General features: G+C 40.4%; 1 protein-coding gene across 1 annotated transcript in view; it reads left to right on the forward strand.

The window, feature by feature from the left end:
* Positions 1-17,701, forward strand: part of LOC135541604 (rho guanine nucleotide exchange factor 10-like protein) — a 160,846-nt gene extending 143,145 nt beyond the window's left edge. Inside the window, 3 exon segments of the mRNA XM_064967913.1 lie at positions 16,926-17,048; positions 17,156-17,349; positions 17,351-17,701. Coding sequence (XP_064823985.1) covers positions 16,926-17,048; positions 17,156-17,349; positions 17,351-17,701 — 668 coding nt within the window.
* Positions 17,702-20,768: the final 3,067 nt, after the last annotated feature.

The following is a 20,768-nucleotide window of genomic DNA, read 5'->3' on the forward strand; positions in this document are numbered from 1 at the left end:
ACAGTCAAGTACAATACAGTACAGTGAGTAGATCACAGTAGAGTACAGTCCAATACAATAGAGTAGTACAGTACAATACAGTACAGAACAGTACCGTGAAGTATAGTACAGTAGAATATAATATGCTGAACTCTACTGTACTGGACTATACTGCAGTGTACTCAACTGCACTCTACTGTACTGAACTCTACTGTACTCTACCCTACTCTGCACTGCCATTCTGTGCTGTATTGAACTGCACTGTACTCTACAGTGCTCTGATGTGCTGAGCTGAGCTGCGATGTTAAAACTTATGAAACATGAGGAAAATGTCATTCATATCCATAATTATGCATTTATGTGTAGTACAGATCAGGGATCCATGACGCAATTCAGTTACCGCAATTCTGTTACCGGGTGTAAATCCATTTCACTTACTCAACAACCAAAATAGATGTTTTCTAACTCAAGGTGCCATGTCATAGCTGACACCCCATTCTTTCTGCAGACGTCTTTGATTCTTAATTTGGAGCAAATATTTTACAGAGTTTTGAAAATGTGGTCGCATAAAAACCTGAGGGAGATTTTCCGTTACTTCCGTTTGCATCGGCACAGATCCTCCACTGAATAATGTTTTGCACATTTTCCTGTGGAAATTGTTGAAAGTAGTCCTTATACATAGAGTTGTATGGTTTGTTCAACTTTTATATAAACATTTTTTAATTGAAAAGTCAAAGCATAAATCCATTATCAAGGAATTGCCCCTATGCAATTTTAATGCACTTTTATGATTAAAGAAAAGTTATAGTATTTAAGTCAACTATAGTATCAGGCACTTCTTCGAGCTCTCCTAGCTGTGCTGTTGAGGAACTAGAGCAAGCACACTTGTAGTTGTTTTGTTTGGAACATAACTCTGCATTCCCACCATCACACAATTACTGTTGTTGTTTACGCAATCCAAAAATGGTCTATTTTAAATGGCAATCGGAGTCAGGTGGGTATGATTTGTAAGCTTGTTCTATTGCCATCATGACTAGCTAAGTTATAATATACGATCTTACAGTATTAGGCTTTCACAAGGCAATTCAGCGAGGGCAGACCATAATTTTGGTGCGTATAGAAAGGAGTCATGAGTGCATTCAGATACTTCAAAATTAACAAACATAGGCTCATTCTGTAGAGAACAATCCAGGGTATGATGCCATGTCATCTTGTAACTGTACATCATACATAGTGATTGTAAACTTTGACACAATACGATGTAAGTTTTATGATTTGGAAATGTAAAGTGCATGTTACGGATACAGTTATCCTGTGTGTGTGTGTATCCTGTGTGTGTGTTTCTTTTCTCTCCTTCTCCCCTCACAGGTGAAAATCATCACTCCCCAATCAGTCAACAATCAATCATCAATCAGAAGACACACCTCCTCATATTTCCTAAACCTATCACAGTTCCTTCCCCATGGTTTAAAAACCCCATCATTTGTTTGTTCTGGAGCCCAGCTCAGCTCAGCTCAGCCTCTCTGTAAATGCCATGTCTGTAGGTCTCTGTGTTTCACTCTCGCTTTGTGTCGTAACCTCTCTTTTGTTTAACCACCTCATAGCACTTTGTCATCACCTGTGAGTATTGTTTTTGGTTATGGTGTTTGTGTTTGATTGCTGGTGGAAAAGGGGGAAACCAAGACAAGTCACCCATGGGCATACACTACCCGTAGGTGAACTTTGTTAAATACACTAGTTAGAACTGGGCGGACCACCCACTGTATTTTTGGTTAGTTAGTTAGCTGTTAAAGTAGGCTAGTCTAGCTTAGGGGTGTTTTTGAATACTTATTGTTTCTTTCCTTGGGTCCAGCCCAGCCCCTTTTCCTGCTCCCCCCATTACCGTGTGTTTATAAATAAACCTATAGTTTGACGGTAGATTTCAGTTGTCGTGCTTATTTCGTTCACACTTTTCCTTTGTCACAATAATAATTTGCATGAGTTATGTTACGAGTCTCATTACCATCCCCCCTAGACTGTCGGGCCAAAAGGGATTCGTAACAGTGCACATTAGGAATCACCGGTGTTTGGCTTGCTTGTATGACATTAAAGCAGTATTTATAATAATCCTCAACATCGCATCTTTCAAAATATATTGAGTCATCGAAATTTACAGCATTTTATTCACTGAGGTAAAACATTTATAAAAGTTGCTTAATTACCGGGAGGTATGGAGGAAACATTTTGTTGCGAGCGATGCTCAAATTCAGAGCAGCTGTCAGTCAAAACCCATGCAGTGCTGTGAAGCACAGAGCCAAAGCTCTGACATAATGTATAGCATGTTACTGTACAGCCACCATGTTTCAATTTCGGTGCTTATTAGTGACCAAATCTGCCACTTTCAAATCGTATACGGGTACGAGTGCAAAGGGTTAATGTGCTGCTCCTCACCAAGGGGTTTCTGTCCGACTGGAAAGGTTCTAAAGCCAAGAAGAAAAACCTGTCCCTTCTGCTAATGGGTTTAATAGTTGTTTTCTTTGGGTAAAAAAATATGGACAGTACCAGTCAAAAGTTTGGACACATTTAGTCATTAAAGGGTTTTTCTTTATTTTTAATATTTTCTACATTGTAGTATAATAGTGAAGACATCAAAACTATGAAATAATGGATATTTAATCATGTAGTAACCAAAAAAGTGTTAAACAAATCAAAATATATTTGAGATTCTTCAAAGTAGCCAGCCTTTGCCTTGATGACAGCTTTGCACACTCTTGGCATTCTCCCAACCAGCTTCATGAGGAATGCTTTTCCAACAGTCTTGAAGGAGTTCCCACATATGCTGAGAACTTGTTGACTGCTGTTCCTTCACTCTGCGGTTGAACTCATCCCAAACCATCTCAATTGGGTAGCGGTTGGGTGATTGTGGAGGCCAGGTCATCTGATGCAGCACTTCATCCCTCTCCTTGGTCAAATAGCCCTTACACAGCCCGGAGGTGTATTTTGGATCATTGTCTTGTTAAAAAACAAATGATAGTGGGACTAAGTGCAAACCAGATGGGATGGTGTATCGCAGTATGCCTTGAATTCTAAATAAATCAAAGACATTTTCACCAGCAAAGCACCCCTACACCATCACATCTCCTCCTCTATGCTTCATGGTGGGAACTACACATGCGGAGATCATCCGTTCACCCACTCTGCGTCTCACAAGACACAGCGGTTCTAACCAAAATTCTCAAATTTGGACTCATCAGACCAAAGGACAGATTTCCACCAGTCTAATGTCCATTGCTAGTGTTTCTTGGCCCAAGTAAGTCTCTTATCATTATTAGTGCCCTTTAGTAGTGGTTTCCTTGCAGCAATTTGACCATGAAGGCCTGATTCACACAGTCTCCTATGAACAGTTGATGTTGAGATGTCTGTTACTTGAACTCTGTGAAGCATTTATTTGAGCTGCGATTTCAGAGATTGGTAACTCTAATGAACTTATCCTCTGCAGCAGAGGTAACTCTGGCTCTTCCTTTCCTGTGGCAGTCATCATGAGAACCAGTTTCATCATAGCTTTGATGGTTTTTGTCTTGTCTTAAAGTAATGATGGACTGTTGTTTCTCTTTGCCTATTTGAGCTGTTATTGCCATAATATGGACTTGATCTTTTACCAAATATGGCTATCTTCTGTATACCACCCCTACCTTGTCACAACACAACTGATTTGCTCAAATGCATTAAGAAGGAAAGAAATTACATAAATGTACTTTTAAGAAGGCACACCTGTTAATTGAAATGCAATCCAGATTACTACCTCATAAAGCTGTTTGGGAGAATGCGAGTGTGCAAAACTGTCATCAAGGCAAATGGTAGCTGTGGTCCTTCCGGCGCCGACAGAGATGGCCGCCTCGCTTCGCGTTCCTAGGAAACTATGCAGTTTTTTGTTTTTTTTTACGTGTTATTTCTTACATTAGTACCCCAGGTCATCTTAGGTTTCATTACATACAGTCGAGAAGAACTACTGTATATAAGATCAGCGTCAACTCACCATCAGTACGACCAAGAATATGTTTTTCGCGACGCGGATCCTGTGTTCTGCCTTACTAACAGGACAACAGAATGGATCGCATGCAGCGACCCAAAAAAACAACTCCGAAAAAGAGGGAAACGAGGCGGTCTTCTGGTCAGACTACGGAGACGGGCACATCGTGCCCCACTTCCTAGCATTCTTCTTGCCAATGTCCAGTCTCTTGACAACAAGGTTGATGAAATCCGAGCAAGGGTAGCATTCCAGAGGGACATCAGAGACTGTAACGTTCTGTGCTTCACGTAAACATGGCTCACTGGAGAGACGCTATCCGAAGCGGTGCAGCCAACGGGTTTCTCCACGCATCGCGCCGACAGAAACAAACACCTTTCTGGTAAGAAGAGGGGTGGGGGCGTATGCCTTATGGCTAACGAGGCATGGTGCAATGAAAGAAACATACAGGAACTCAAATCCTTCTGTTCACCTGATTTAGAATTCCTCACAATCAAATGTAGACCGCATTATTTACCAAGAGAATTCTCTTCGATTATAATCACAGCCGTATATATCCCCCCCCCAAGCAGACACATCGATGGCTCTGAACAAACTTTATTTAACTCTTTGCAAACTGGAAACCATTTATCCGGAGGCTGCATTCATTGTTGCTGGGGATTTTAACAAGGCTAATCTGAAAACAAGACTCCCTAAATTTTATCAGCATATCGATTGCGCAACCAGGGGTGGAAAAACCTTGGATCACTGTTACTCTAACTTCCGCTACGCGTATAAGGCCCTGCCCCGCCGCCCTTTCGGAAAAGCTGACCACGACTCCATTTTGCTGATACCTGCCTACAGACAAAAACTAAAACAAGAAGCTCCCACGCTGAGGTCTGTCCAACGCTGGTCCGACCAAGCTGACTCCACACTCCAAGACTGCTTCGATCACGTGGACTGGGACATGTTTCGTATTGCATCAGATAACAACATTGACGAATACGCTGATTCGGTGTGCGAGTTCATTAGAACGTGCGTTGAAGATGTCGTTCCCATAGCAACGATTAAAACATTCCCTAACCAGAAACCGTGGATTGATGGCAGCATTCGCATGACACTGAAAGCGCAAACCACTGCTTTTAATCAGGGCAAGGTGTCTGGTAACATGACTGAATACAAACAGTGCAGCTATTCCCTCCGTAAGGCTATCAAACAAGCTTAGCGTCAGTACAGAGACAAAGTAGAATCTCAATTCAACGGCTCAGACACAAGAGGCATGTGGCAGGGTCTACAGTCAATCATGGACTACAGGAAGAAATCCAGCCCAGTCACGGACCAGGATGTCTTGCTCCCAGGCAGACTAAATAACTTTTTTGCCCGCTTTGGGGACAATACAGTGCCACTGACACGGCCTGCAACGGAAACATGCGGTCTCTCCTTCACTGCAGCCGAGGTGAGTAAAACATTTAAACGTGTTAACCCTCGCAAGGCTGCAGGCCCAGACGGCATCCCCAGCCGCGCCCTCAGAGCATGCGCAGACCAGCTGGCTGGTGTGTTTACGGACATATTCAATCAATCCCTATACCAGTCTGCGGTTCCCACATGCTTCAAGAGGGCCACCATTGTTCCTGTTCCCAAGAAAGCTAAGGTAACTGAGCTAAACGACTACCGCCCCGTAGAACTCACTTCCGTCATCATGAAGTGCTTTGAGAGACTAGTCAAGGACCATATCACCTCCACCCTACCTGACACCCTAGACCCACTCCAATTTGCTTACCGCTCAAATAGGTCCACAGACGATGCAATCTCAACCACACTGCACACTGCCCTAACCCATCTGGACAAGAGGAATACCTATGTGAGAATGCTGTTCATCGACTACAGCTCGGCATTCAACACCATAGTACCCTCCAAGCTCGTCATCAAGCTCGAGACCCTGGGTCTCGACCCCGCCCTGTGCAACTGGGTACTGGACTTCCTGACGGGCCGCCCCCAGGTGGTGAGGGTAGGTAACAACATCTCCTCCCCGCTGATCCTCAACACTGGGGCCCCACAAGGGTGCGTTCTGAGCCCTCTCCTGTACTCCCTGTTCACCCACGACTGCGTGGCCACGCACGCCTCCAACTCAATCATCAAGTTTGCGGACGACACAACAGTGGTAGGCTTGATTACCAACAACGACAAGACGGCCTACAGGGAGGAGGTGAGGGCCCTCGGAGTGTGGTGTCAGGAAAATAACCTCACACTCAACGTCAACAAATCTAAGGAGATGATTGTGGACTTCAGGAAACAGCAGAGGGAACACCCCCCTATCCACATCGATGGAACAGTAGTGGAGAGAGTAGCAAGTTTTAAGTTCCTCGGCATACATATCACAGACAAACTGAATTGGTCCACTCACACAGACAGCATCGTGAAGAAGGCGCAGCAGCGCCTCTTCAACCTCGGGAGGCTGAAGAAATTCGGCTTGTCACCAAAAGCACTCACAAACTTCTACAGATGCACAATCGAGAGCATCCTGGCGGGCTGTATCACCGCCTGGTACGGCAACTGCTCCGCCCTCAACCGTAAGGCTCTCCAGAGGGTAGTGAGGTCTGCACAACGCATCACCGGGGGCAAACTACCTGCCCTCCAGGACACCTACACCACCCGATGTTACAGGAAGGCCATAAAGATCATCAAGGACATCAACCACCCGAGCCACTGCCTGTTCACCCCGCTATCATCCAGAAGGCGAGGTCAGTACAGGTGCAAAGCTGGGACCGAGAGACTGAAAAACAGCTTCTATCTCAAGGCCATCAGACTGTTAAACAGCCACCACTAACATTGAGTGGCTGCTGCCAACACACTGACACTGACTCAACTCTAGCCACTTTAATAATGGGAATTGATGGGAAATGATGTAAATATATCACTAGCCACTTTAAACAATGCTACCTTATATAATGTTACTTACCATACATTATTCATCTTATATGCATACGTATATACTGTACTCTATATCATCGACTGCATCCGTATGTAATACATGTATCACTAGCCACTTTAACTATGCCACTTTGTTTACATACTCATCTCATATGTATATACTGTACTCGATACCATCTACTGTATCTTGCCTATGCTGCTCTGTACCATCACTCATTCATATATCCTTATGTACAATATTCTTTATCCCCTTACACTGTGTATAAGACAGTAGTTTAGGAATTGTTAGTTAGATTACTTGTTGGTTATTACTGCATTGTCGGAACTAGAAGCACAAGCATTTCGCTACACTCGCATTAACATCTGCTAACCATGTGTATGTGACAAATAAAATTTGATTTGATTTGATTAGCTACTTTGAAGAATCTCCAATATAAAAATATGTTTTGATTTGTTTAACACTTTTTTGGTTACTCCATGATTATATATGTCTTATTTAATTGTTTGGATGTCTTCACTATTATACTACAATGTAGAAAATATAAAAAATAAAGAAAAACCCTGTAATGAGTAGGTGTTTCCAAACGTACGACTGCTACTGTACTTCAAACGGTCCTCATTTGAAATATCACAGCAAAATATTTATATTTAGAAACATATTTTTAACACATAAAACACTCCTTAGATCAGCCCACTGAAGACCTCTGCGTTACTGTGGAAACCGGAGGTGGAGGATCGCTTAACCTTTTGCAGCAGTGGGCTAAATCAGGGTCAGATAGTGTTTCTTGAGAGTCTTAAACAAATATATATATTTTTTAAAGTATGCACCTCAAACACATGATTATGGGCGTAATAAAATGAAGACACATGTACCATGTCAGATATATAGTTGAAATGTATTCAATTTTGAGTTTGCATCCCAACTTTATATACAAAGAAGATTGAAATATACCAAAACCGTTTGACATAAAACATCGGATTTTAGGTGGCTTTTTAAAATAATGATTATTAATTAGGAAATTATGAAAAATATCTCTCTATGTAAGCAGTTGGCTGACATTTCTAAGATTGAGTTCTTCACTGTGCCTTCTAACTCTCTTGTGACCCTCTGAGATCGCTTCCTCTCTGCAGACGCTTAACATGCACCTCAGCGATCCTGCATCCACTCCCGACTTGCACAACCCTGCTGTTTCTTCCAAATTTGAGCTGTGTTCGTGCGTGGTGAAATGAATCAATTAAGGTGCTCTCTAACCACTCATGCGAATCACACATCATAATCTGAGTGTGACACAGAACAACCATGTAAATGCAGCTCTACATGTAAATGAGCATTCTTTCAGTAGCGATCACATGGCTGTTATTGTAATTAAATTAGGTGATTGCCGTAGATATTAAGTGGAGCTCTAGATATCAATACCAGGAGAGCCAATGACTGAGGGACCAGAATTGTATTGTCTCCTGTTTTGTTTGTAAATTCACAATTATGGCATCTTCATTTATAGTGATAACTAGGCTTGCATAGCTACCGGTAAGTGATCCCGGTAACATTGGTAATTTATAGGTAATCTATAGCAATTTATGGTCATTTTTACTTGAATAACTTGAAAAATATATATTAATATATAGTATACACTACCGTTCAAGGTTTGGGGTCACTTATAAATGTCCTTGTTTTTGAAAGAAAAACATGTTTCTTTGTAAATTAAAATAACATAAAATTGATCAGAAATACAGTGACGACATTGTTCATTTTGTAAATGACAATTGTAGCTGGAAACGCCTGATTTTTAATGGATTATCTACATAGGCGTCATTAAATAGTACCCGCAAAACACCAATCTCAACGTCAACATTGAAGAGGCTCGAGTTCCTCGGTCCAGTGTCTGTGTTTTTTCCCCATCTTAATCTTTTATTTTTATTGGCCAGTCTGAGATATGGCTTTTTCTTTGCGACTCTGCCTAGAAGGCCAGCATCCCGGAGTCACCTCTTCACTGTTGAAGTTGAGACTGCTGTTTTGCGGGTACTATTTAATGAATCTGCCAGTTGAGGACATCTGTTGATCAAACTAGACACTAGACATGTACTAGACATGTACTTGTCCTCTTGCTTAGTTGTGCAGCGGGGCCTCCCACCCCTCTTTCTATTCTGGTTTGAGACAGTTTGAACTGTTTTGTGAAGGGAGTAGTACACAGCGTTGTACAAGATCTTCAGTTTCTTGGCAATTTCTCACATGGAAAAGCCTTTATTTCTCAGAACAAGAACAGATTGACGCGTTTCAGAAGAAAGGTCTGGTTTCTGGCCATTTTGATTCTTTAACCAAACCCACAAAATGCTGATGATCCAGGTACTGAACTAGTCTAAAGATGGCCAGTTTTAATGCTTCTTCAATCAGGACAACAGTTTTCAGCTGTGCTAACATAATTGCAAAAGGTTTTTTTAATGATCAATTCGCCTTTTCAAATGATAAACTTGGATTAGCTAACACAACATGCCATTGGAACACAGGAGTGACGGTTGCTGATAATGGGCCTCTGTACGCCGATGTAGATATTCCATGAAAAAATCTGCCGTTTCCAGCTTCAATAGTCATTTACAACATTAACAATGTCTACACTGTATTTCTGATGAATTTGGTGTCATTTTAATGTACAAAAAATGTGCTTTTCTTTCAAAAACAAGGACATTTCTAAGTGACCCCAAAGTTTTCAAAGGTAGTGTATATTTGTTATATCTGTGTCCAAATTGTCCATGCGTTTCTAGTAGATAGACCATATTGTTCCAGAAAATAGACAAATTAATTTAACTTCTCTAGGGTAGGGGGCAGCATTTGGAATTTTGGATGAAAAGCGTGCCCAAATTAAACTGCCTTCTACTCAGGTCCAGAAGATAGGATATGCATATAATCTGGATAGAAAACACTGTTAAAATAGTGTCTGTGAGTATAACAGAACTGATTTGGCAGGAGAAAACCTGAGAACAATTCAGGAAGTAGGATTTTGTTGTTGTTGTTGTAGTTTTCTATTCAATGCCATTACAGTATCCATTGATTTAGGACTCAAAATTAGAAATTGTTTCAGGCTTGTATTCTGAAAAATGAGGGAGTAAGAGCAGTGTGAATGAGTAGACCCTGCCGTGTCAAAGCTTTTTCATGCGCGTGACCGAGAGAGTGCCTTTTTGTTAACCTTTTATATTGGCAACGTTATTGTCCGGTTGAAATATAATCGATTATTTAGGCTAAAAACAACCTGAGGATTGAATATTAACATTGTTTGAAATGTTTCTACGAACTTTACGGATACTATTTGGATTTTTTTTCTGCCTGTTGTGCGTTTGAGCCTGTGTATTACTGAAGAAAACGCGCTAACAAAACGGAGGTTTTTGGATATAGAGACTTTATCGAACAAAAGGAACATTTATTGAATAAATTAATGTCTTCTGAGTGCAACCATATGAAGATCAACAAAGTTAAGTGATTCATTTTATCTCTATTTCTGACTTATGTAACTCTTCTAATTGGCTGGTTACTGTCTGTAATGATTTGTCTGCTGGGCTATGTTCTCAAATAATCGTACGGTATGCTTTCGCCGCAAAGCATTTTTGAAATCTGACGCCGTGGTTGGATTCACAAGAAGTTAACATTTAAACCTATGTAAAATAGTTGTATCTTTTCTGAAATATTATAATGAATATTTCTGTATTTGACGCTCTGCAATCTCACCGGATGTTGGACAGGTGGGACGCTAGCGTCCCACATAGCCTAGAGAGGTTAATCTAATCAATGGCATTATTTTCAATTAACTCGGCAACTTTTCTAATTCTTGTATTTTTTTACAACTGCCACCTGTTTGGCTTCAAAGCATTTACAACAAAGACATGTTGACGTAGTTAAAAATATATATAGGTGTGTAAAAAAATATAAAGGATATTTCATGCTGAAACCCTCCCATTAAATACTAGTGGTATTCACTAAGTTGATGGTTTATATTTAGGATAATGTTTTATAGCTTTGTCATTTTTGATTTTAAAATCATCTAATGTTTAAAAAAATGTTATACTGTATATTTCAGAGGGCCAGAGTTAAATGTGACCGACCGGCTCATTTCGGTCTTTTGTAGCAAAATTTTAAATAGTGTTTTTTACATTGGATAAAGTAAAGACTCAGCTCTAGAAAATGGTATATCATACACTACAGTTGGGGAACAATGGGAAAGTTTTTCTGCTTTGAAATCTGATAAACTTGTGGCCCCACTTTTTTTTGGTACACCTACTGGAGAGGTCTTCTTTGTCTACACCCATTCAGCATTGCTCACACCCTCTTAAGCCTTTGCCCACCCATCTCATTAAGGATTCACATGAGGCTAAACAGAGTGAGTGCGATAGTGTACTAAAAAGCCAAATATTTCAAGACTACAAGGCTGGTTTATGCTACGTCTACCGACATGTCTGTATACAGTTGTCACAGTGACATCATGAACATTCTATTGTCTTCCCAAATCAAATCAAATCAAATTGATGTCTTCCGACATCAAACTTGATGTTATGAAAAAGTACAAATACAAAAACGACAGGCTGCATGACATCAGCAGCATGGTGTTCCAAAATAGCACAGCTGGTGTATTTTCACACCAATAAACCCATCTATTTAAAAAGTATAGTATATATGTCAATCTAGCAAACCAGGCAACTAAAAGTGACTTTCGGTGTGTCTTTTAGCTTGTTAATTTTAATATTATATATATTTTTTTGTACTTTTACCCCCATTTCTTCCCAATAATTTCCAGGGTATTTACAAACAGCACTATTGGTAGTTACCAGGGTATTTACAAACAGCACAGGAATGAAATCAACAACATGTTTACTAATGCTGCAGAAATGTGCTTTAAAGCAGTATCCAAATCCATAGGATGTAGTGATCACAATATAATAGCCATATCTGGGAAAACCAAAGTTCCAAAGGCTGGGCCTAAAATAGTGTATAAGAGGTCATATTTAGGTCAGCTTATTCCAGTTACTAATAAGCACGCACCCATTAAGAAAATTACTGGAAAAACTGTTAAATCCCCTTGGAATGATGAGGAATTGAAAAATGGTATGTTTGAGAGGGAACTATACTTTGAAACAAAGATCAAGTATATAAAGAATGATAGTAAAAACCTTTGGAGACAAATAAATTACATTTTGGGGAAAAAAGCCAACTTGGATCCAAATCAAATTTATTTAATCCATCATTCATTGAATCAGATGGCTCATTTGTCACAAAAACCATTGGTATTGCCAACTACTTTAATGACTTTTTCATTGGCAAGATAAACAAACTTACTGTAGGGATAACATGCCAGCAACAAATGCTGACACTACACATCCAAGTATATCTGACCAAATTATGAAAGACAAGAATTGTACTTTTGATTTCCATAAAGTCAGTGTGGAAGAGGTGAAAAATGTATTGTTGTATATCAACAATGACAAGCCACCGGGGTCTGACAATCTGGATGGAAAATTACTGAGGATAGTCCTAAATATTATCAAATCTATTATCAAATATTATCAAATCTAAAAGCATTGTATTCAGGACAAATCATTCACTAAATGCTAAACCTCAACTACATCTTGTAATGAATAATGTGGAAATTGAACAAGTTGAGGTGACTAAACTGCTTGGAGTTACCCTGGATTGTAAACTGTCATGGTCAAAACATATTGATACAACAGTAGCTAAGATGGGGAGAAGTCATTGCTCTACCTTCTTAACAACACTAACAACAAGGCAGATCCTACATGCCCTGGTTTTGTCGCACCTGGACTACTGTTCATTCGTGTGGTCCGGTGCCACAAAAAGGGACTTGGGCAAATTGCAGTTGGCTCAGAACAGGGCAACAAGGCTGGCCCTTAAAAGTACACAGAGTGCTAACATTAATGACATGCATGTCAATCTCTCATGGCTCAAAGTGGAAGAGAGATTGACATCATCATTACTTGTTTTTGTAAGAGGTGTTGACAAGCTGAAGGTACCAAGCTGTCTGTTATGGATAGCCCCTTTTTTTCAATTTTCGCCTAAATGACATACCCAAATCTAACTGCCTGTAGCTAAGGCCCTGAAGCAAGGATATGCATATTCTTGGTACCATTTGAAAGGAAACACTTTGAAGTTTGTGGAAATGTGAATTGAATGTAGGAGAATATAACACAATAGATCTGGTAGAAGAAAATATGCTATCTTTGAATTGCAAGAGAAAGGTCCCGGTTCTAGCCACCACTCTGGTTGTAATTCAGATAGTGTCCACAAGATGACAACAGTGTATGTGCAAAGTTTCAGACAGATAGCTTGAAGTATGAGTGAACTACAATACTTTTAGTGTGAAGTCCCCAGGTACATTTGGGCAAATCGTGTAGGAGACATTCACATTCATATGACATTTTCCTGCAAGAATATCGTCAAATATGTATACTTGGACTTTGATTCAGCTTAGTAGCCATATAATAAGTTCAACATTTGCAAAACAACCAGTTTTCATAACTTCATAACTCTGAATACTCTTATAATTGTTGTCCAAAATGAAAAAGCATGCTGTCGTACAAGGTTAGTAGCTACATTTTACAACATATACATGGTTTCCAGCTACTTCCGTAAAGCCCAGCTCATTGGCTATCTAGCTAGCTTTGTTTTACCCAGATTGGTGCTTATTTGACAAAGATACAGTCATTCAAGGGATGACCACCAGCGTCATCAGCGTGCCATGAAGGCGTCGCTCTCTGACCAAATTTGGTGTCTCTAATGATATAGTGAAGTCTTGTTACGTTCTAGGATCTCTGAGGTATACATATGAACGTGATTTGACTCGCTGAAACAACGTCTAGAGTGAGATTTTAACAGATTCCTTTCTTTGCAAATTGAACGAGTGGATATACAAAATCGATCTTGCATGCTATATGGACCTTTTTAGGATATGAAAAATGATCTTATATAACAAAACGTCACTTCATGTTATCTCTGGGACCCTTTGGATGATAAATCAGATTAAGATTTCAGAATGTAAGTACATATTTCACCTTCAGATGTGAATTTATCAAACCTATCACGGTGAAAAAAAGTGTTTTGTTGTTAGGAGCTCTCCTCAAACAATAGCTTGGCATTTTCCCTCAGTAATAGCTACTGTAAATTGAACAGTGCAGTTATATTAACAAGGATTTCAGCTTTTAGCTGATACAAGCCACTTATATGTACCGACATTTGTTGTTTCTCTCAAATCTGTGGTCTTAACATGAGGCTCTGCATGATTTACAACTGTCCAATTGATGGGACGCCGATCCTGAAAAAGTTTTTTAAATACTTACACACATCTTGGACACCCATGCATACCCCACAAGCCATGCCACCAGAGGACAGCGGTGATGAGCCGCCAGGACTTAGTGTGGGTGAGGAGTCGAACAGCAGAGTTTTGAACCATTGAGTTGATACTAGAGAGCAGTAAGTTGCAGTGGTCAAAACATGGGTGATTTGAAAAGCCATAGTCAATCAATCAATAGTATAAATTGTATTTAGCAAAAATGTTTATTTTTTATTTACAATCTAGAAGCTATAAGAATTTGTTTGTGAAGCATCACAGCACAGTTGAAAAATATATGGCAAATAGAAATACAAAATGGATGATGTTGAGAGATAGATGGGAGAAGTTGATTGGAGCGAAAGGTTGGGACTAATAGCAATATAAAACACGTAAAACATACGGGGTCTGCAAAATGTATATATGTTCAGAACTTTTGTGAAATAGCACAGTTACAAATAGAAACTGGGTGGACATCAGAAATAGAGGAAGGACTAAAAACAAACATAATATAACTATTGTAAAATAGACTGTATGTAAAATGTGTATAAGATGTATAAATTGAAGGTAAAAGCTGAAGTGTTGATTAGTTTACTTTATTTGGGGAATCGGTGGTAGTGTTTGCGGGGAATAAGAATAAAGGTATATTCTTAAAGTATTTATGTCTATATAGGTATGTGTATGTATATATGTGTATATGTATGCATGTGTGTATGAATATATTTACCCCAAAAATATATGGGGGATTCGAAATGATGCATACAATTAAATTGATGGAACCAATATTCTTTCCGCAATATTAAGCTGATCCACCCCTTAAAAAAATGTTACAGAGGTGAAAAATGAGGATGTGACAGTCTGTCTTATGTGGTGATCAAAGGAGAGGGTGGAGTCCAGGATGACACCATGGTTGCGTGAGTGGGGGGAGGGAGAGACAGTGGTATCATCAATGGTGAGGGTGAGGTTTCCAGCTTTGGTGAGGGTGGATTGGGTGCCTGTGAGGAGGAGTTCCGTTTTGTCACTGTTGAGCTTGAGGAAGTTTTGTTGCATTCATGTTTTTATTGCAGAGATTCAGGATTTAATGTGGTCAGAAGTAAGTTGGCAACCTTGATGCTGAGGTAGATCTGGGTGTTATCAGCATAGCAGTGGAATTTAAGGTAGAAGTGACAGAGGATCTGACCAAGGACGAGGATGAAGAGTAAGGGGCCCAGCACAGAGCCCTGGGGGACACCCTGTGTAACTGCAGTTGAGGTGTGGCCATTAAGGGAGTTGTAGTGGGTCCGGTTTGTGAGGTATGATTGTAGCTAGGAGAGTACAGTGCCTTTAACGCTCAGACCCTAAAGCCTAGTGAGGGGATCTGATCGCTCACTGTGCCAAAATCGGTACCCAGGTCGAGGAGAATCAGGATGTTGAGGGCACCAGCATCAGCAGAGGTGAGATCATTGACAACTTTGAGGAGTGCAGTTTAAGTACTGTGGAGGGGATGGAAACCAGACTGGAGGGGCTCTATTTTAACAATAATTAATTAAATAATTAGGTGGGCGCTTAAATTTATCCTATTTCACACATGCACAAGTGCAGTGGTGGAAAAAGTATCCAATTGTCATACTTCAGTAAAAGTAAAGACACCATAATAGGAAATTACTCAAGTAAAAGTGAAAGTCACAGAGTAAAATACTACTTGAGTACAACTTTTGGTTTTAAATATACTTAAGTATCAAAAGTAAATGTAATTACTAAAATATACTTAAGTATTAAAAGTAAAAGTATAAATCATTTCACAAACCAGATGGCGTAATTTTTTTTTTTTTTTTTAATTTACGGATAGCCAGGGGCACACTCCAACACTCAGACATAATTCACAAACTAAGCATTTGTGTTTAGTAAGTCTGCCAGATAAGAGGCAGTAGGGATGACCAAGGATGTTTTCTTGACGTGTGTGACTTGGACCATTTTCCTGTCCTGCTAAGCATTTTCAAAATGTAATGGAGTACTTTTGGTTGTCAGGGAAAATGTATAGAGTTAAAAATACATTATTTTCTTTAGGAATGTTGTGAAGTATAAGTAAAAGTGGTTAACAACATAGTAAAGTAAAGACCAAAAATGTTACTTTTACTTAAGAACTTTACACAACTGCAAATATAAAACACTTTTGCATAGCCCATTCCCCCTGAGACACACTTGGAGAGTGGGTTAAGTGCCTTGCTCAAGGGCACACTGTTTCACCTACTCTGGGATTTGACCCAACAACCTTTCAATTACTGGACCAGTGCTCCTAACCACTAGGCTACTTGCCACTCATATGTAGGTTGTTGATTAGTAGGTGGGTTTGTAATTGGGAGGCAACAGTCCGTTTTAGAGTCTTGGCAAGGAAGGGGAGGTTGGAAATGAAGTGTGTAATGGTGTGAGTGTACCAGATCATATTTATAAAGAATATCAACATGAGGGGGACAGGTAACCTAGCAGTTAGTGCATTGGGCCAGTAACTGAAAGGTTGCAAGTTTGAATACCCGAGCCAACAATGTGAAAAGTTTGTTGGTGTGCCCTTGAGTAATTTGCTCCAGGGGTGCTATACTTCTATGGCTGACCTTGTAAAACAACACATTTCACTACACCTATCCGGTGTATGTGACAATAAAACATATTTTTATAATGTTAAGGCAGTACTTAACAAAAACCCATGTTTCCCTATTCCTATGTTGTAGGCCAGAAGATCATGCATGTCACCAGCCTGCTCATCCACCAGGGGCTGCTGTGGGTGGGCACTGTTCAGGGAATCATCATCACTCTGCCTGTGTCCAAACAGGAGGGCATCCCCAAAATAACAGGTACAGATGACGGAGTGAAAAGTGATCCATTATAAAAATGGTGCAAGTTGCTTCTGGGGGTATGTATATCACCATTGTTCTTTTCTGATTGTATCTCTGTCCTGCAGGAAAGGGGATGACCTCTCTGAATGCTCACTGTGGTCCGGTGGACTTCCTGGTGGCCACGTCCAGCACCCTGTCCCCAGAGCTACTGAAGAGGGATTCTGTGGCGGACGGACCCGACTCTGCCTGCGGAGAGGAGGACCGCAGTTACTCCTCCTCCCAGGAGTCTCTGCCGCAATCAGGCTCCTCCGAGGGGGAGGGGGGGGGGCAAGGGGCGGGGTGTGCTGCTACACTCCCGGTTGCACTCCACTTCAGGGTTGCCAGGACGACCGCTAACGGTGAGGGGCGATGAAGCATCCGACTCCTCCCAGGAGTCTTTGGAGCACAGCCTGGAGGACGGCTCAATCTATGAGTTCAGTGACGACCCAGAGATGTGGGTGCAGGGACGCCCTTGTGAGCGGGACGAAGGGCGCAGGGACAGAGTGATTTCGGCAGCGGTCATATCTGGGGGGAGGGGTTTCCACAGACTGAGGGAAGGGACAACTGAGCGGGCGGGGGTGGAGTCTTCAGAAACAACCCTGATGATGTGGGAACTACCACTGACAGTGTGATCTGGGTATCAACACTCAGGCAGTGTAGAGGGGAGAAGCAGATCTTTTCCCTAGCCCTGAATCCTCTCCATCCCGTAATGCCAGGAACATGAACCATGTGAAAGCAGGACATTAGTGCTGGCACAGAGCACAAGGCCAGGCTGATGACTCTTTGTGTTAGGGAGCTCCTGCATACTCCATCTGAGGAGACCTGCTGGTGACCTGTGAGGCATGGGGTACTGCCATCCCATTGGTGGATCTGGATGACCCTGCTTACTCATTCTCAGCCACAGGCCCAGAGCCTTTCTTGTGACAGCTTAAACTGGTCCTCTCCCCTCCTTACAAGTATGGATATGCCGAAATCAAGCATCATCAGAGCTGACAGTGCTTGCCTCACACAGATTTCTCTCCCACGGTTGACAGCCTTCCTTTGTGAGTAAGAATTGACCACATTTCTTTGAGAGTGACACTTTGTTGAATCTACCATGCTGCAGTGCCGAAGATGGACCTCTTTTATCTGAAGCCATCTGTTTAGGGCTGAGAAAAGCTGAGAGACTACTGCAGGTGTTATTTAGTTCTATTAGTTCAGAAAACCTCAAGCACTCCCTGGCAATGTGAAATATGTGAAATGTCTGTCAATGTGTCACAAGTGAATCTGTGCTTTTAGAAAAATGAAAGTGTGTTGGACGCTGACTGTGAGTCCTTAATCGTAGGATTTGTTTTCTACTGCATAAATAGGTAGGTTTTTTTCCGAGATATGAGAGGGAATAGAAGGCAATGTCTTTGTGTCCTGGTCTATCAGAGTTTAGTAGTTTTACATTTAAATATTCCCACTTGTATTACTACAAAGTGCAAAATGCACACCATACATGTTTCTTGTGGATGACGATGATATTGTCCATTTTAAGTCAGTTAAAGCAAATATATCCACACCAGCATGATAACATGCAACAAACTGCATGTAACCTATGTTACACATCAAAAGGCCTACTGAATTCAGTACAAAAGACAACGGATACAACTGCTGCAGCCACCCAGACGTCATTAGTGGCTGTGTGGAGGCACCTAAAACGGAGAATGCTTTGTATGGGTTTTTGTGGCAATTTAACACACACAAACCTTTGATAAATATATCCCCTAGTGTCCTTAAGCATTTTTATCTCCTTTCCTTCACTCCCTGTTTGATGCCATTGCCATCGGTGGTTTGGTGTGCTAACAGAGACATGGTAATCTCCTGCCCTGTTTCTGTTTCTATTTTATTCTGCTACAACGGAAATGGCCTACCTTTGACAATGTCTTTGAAAATAGTTGATTGACAAATTAATTGAGATGTTTGGCTATGAATGCATGGTGTTGAAGACTTAGTGTTATTTTGCGTTTCCTATGCTGCTGGATGGAAATGATGGTCGATTCCATATTTTGTCACCACTTCTGTAGAATATGTTGTATAATTCCCTTTATATCTCCATACCCGAGTTCTCTTTTTCATCCCAGTAGAAGGTTCTGCTTTCTATGGTTCTGAAACATTGTTTTATTTGACTTCGTCTCCCGGCATTACAATACAGTTGCTTTGTTTAACAGGTCAAGGTCAACAGAAAACATAACTCAGTACAGTGTTGCGTTGTTTCTATAAAAATGTACATTGCACATGAAAAAAGCTGTTGAAAGCGTACTGTACAAGACATGTCCTATGATAATACTATTCTACCACACTATTCTGGAGGTCACCCACATGTCAAGGTTATTTTGATGTAGCCAGAGTGTATGATTGAGTAACCTTTATGTAGTATACATAATTGGCGGTCGGTGCCGTTTAAGATGAGGGAGGCCGATCTTTTTTTTTTATGAGAATGGCCTTATTTCTATTGCAACATGTTGGAGGACTGTCATTCACATTCTATTCACCCAGCTCAATGTAACATTGATAGGTTTAGGCTACTACATGATACTCAAATGTTCCCTATACCCATCATGAGGTTACAACCTAGCTTCCGAATTAAAGTTTACAACGTACATGTAGGTGCACAGGTTGAGAGAGAAATTACATATTCAATATCGCCTTGCAGACTCTTGCCTGCATCTAGTTGATCTAGGGTGTAATCATTAGTCCAACAGTTGCAAATGAGAGTTTCTGTTGGACAAATTCAGGTATGTTTATCCCCGTTTCATTCTGTTTGCTTCCATTTAAGTTTTTCAACAGAATCGGCAAAATGAATAAACCCCTGACCACCGCAAACACAGTTCACTTTCATAGCAGCCACATACAAACAGCATGATCATTTGTTTGTTGTATAATTCCTTCTCGCATCTACAGTACGCATTCTCATCATCTTATACTTTCCCTTTCTCTTGTGGGATTCATATCTTAATGTGTATCTTAATGTGTGTCCGTCCTCTCATCGTTTCCCATCATTTTAGCCTCAATATTATTTTATCTATTCACACTCATAAATGGAGATTGTCTATTATAACTTTACACTCATACTAACCATGCTGTCTGTTCCTATAAAACAAAATTTGCAGCTACTAGAAGCTACCCATACTTTGACTTTCATTCACACAATTGAAAATAATGTGCCCTTACAATATTATAGACTTTGACACCCCTGTGGTAGAGAAAGAGGCTTATGATAAGTCACTCGGTTTAACTTTTGAACATCATGAAATAATGTAACTCAGTTGTATACGTGGATAGAGTGAGAGGTCTAACATTAGATGTACAGTATAATGTTAGTTACATTGCACATATAAAACAATGCTTAACTCCATTAAATGTCAATTCCAATTGCCCTTTGGTACGTTAATGAATACATGTTTACATACTGTACTTTAAAAGTGTTTCATAATTCAGGTGTAATATGTCAATGTTAAATAAATACTTCATAGCGATAACATGATATTCCAATTATCTTTTGTGGGGCTCGAATTAAGGTTGGTATTGATTTGAAGGTATCTTTACAAGTCTAAAGCAGTTCAATTACCAAAAAAACAGCAACTTTGTCTACATTTTGACCCATTGTGTGATGCCTAATAACAGTCTAATCTGTCTGTTAAATACCACTGTATCCAATCTCTTGGCTCATCCGAT

The sequence above is a fragment of the Oncorhynchus masou genome, chromosome 6 (genome assembly GCF_036934945.1).
Source record: "Oncorhynchus masou masou isolate Uvic2021 chromosome 6, UVic_Omas_1.1, whole genome shotgun sequence".
Lineage (NCBI taxonomy): Eukaryota > Metazoa > Chordata > Actinopteri > Salmoniformes > Salmonidae > Oncorhynchus > Oncorhynchus masou.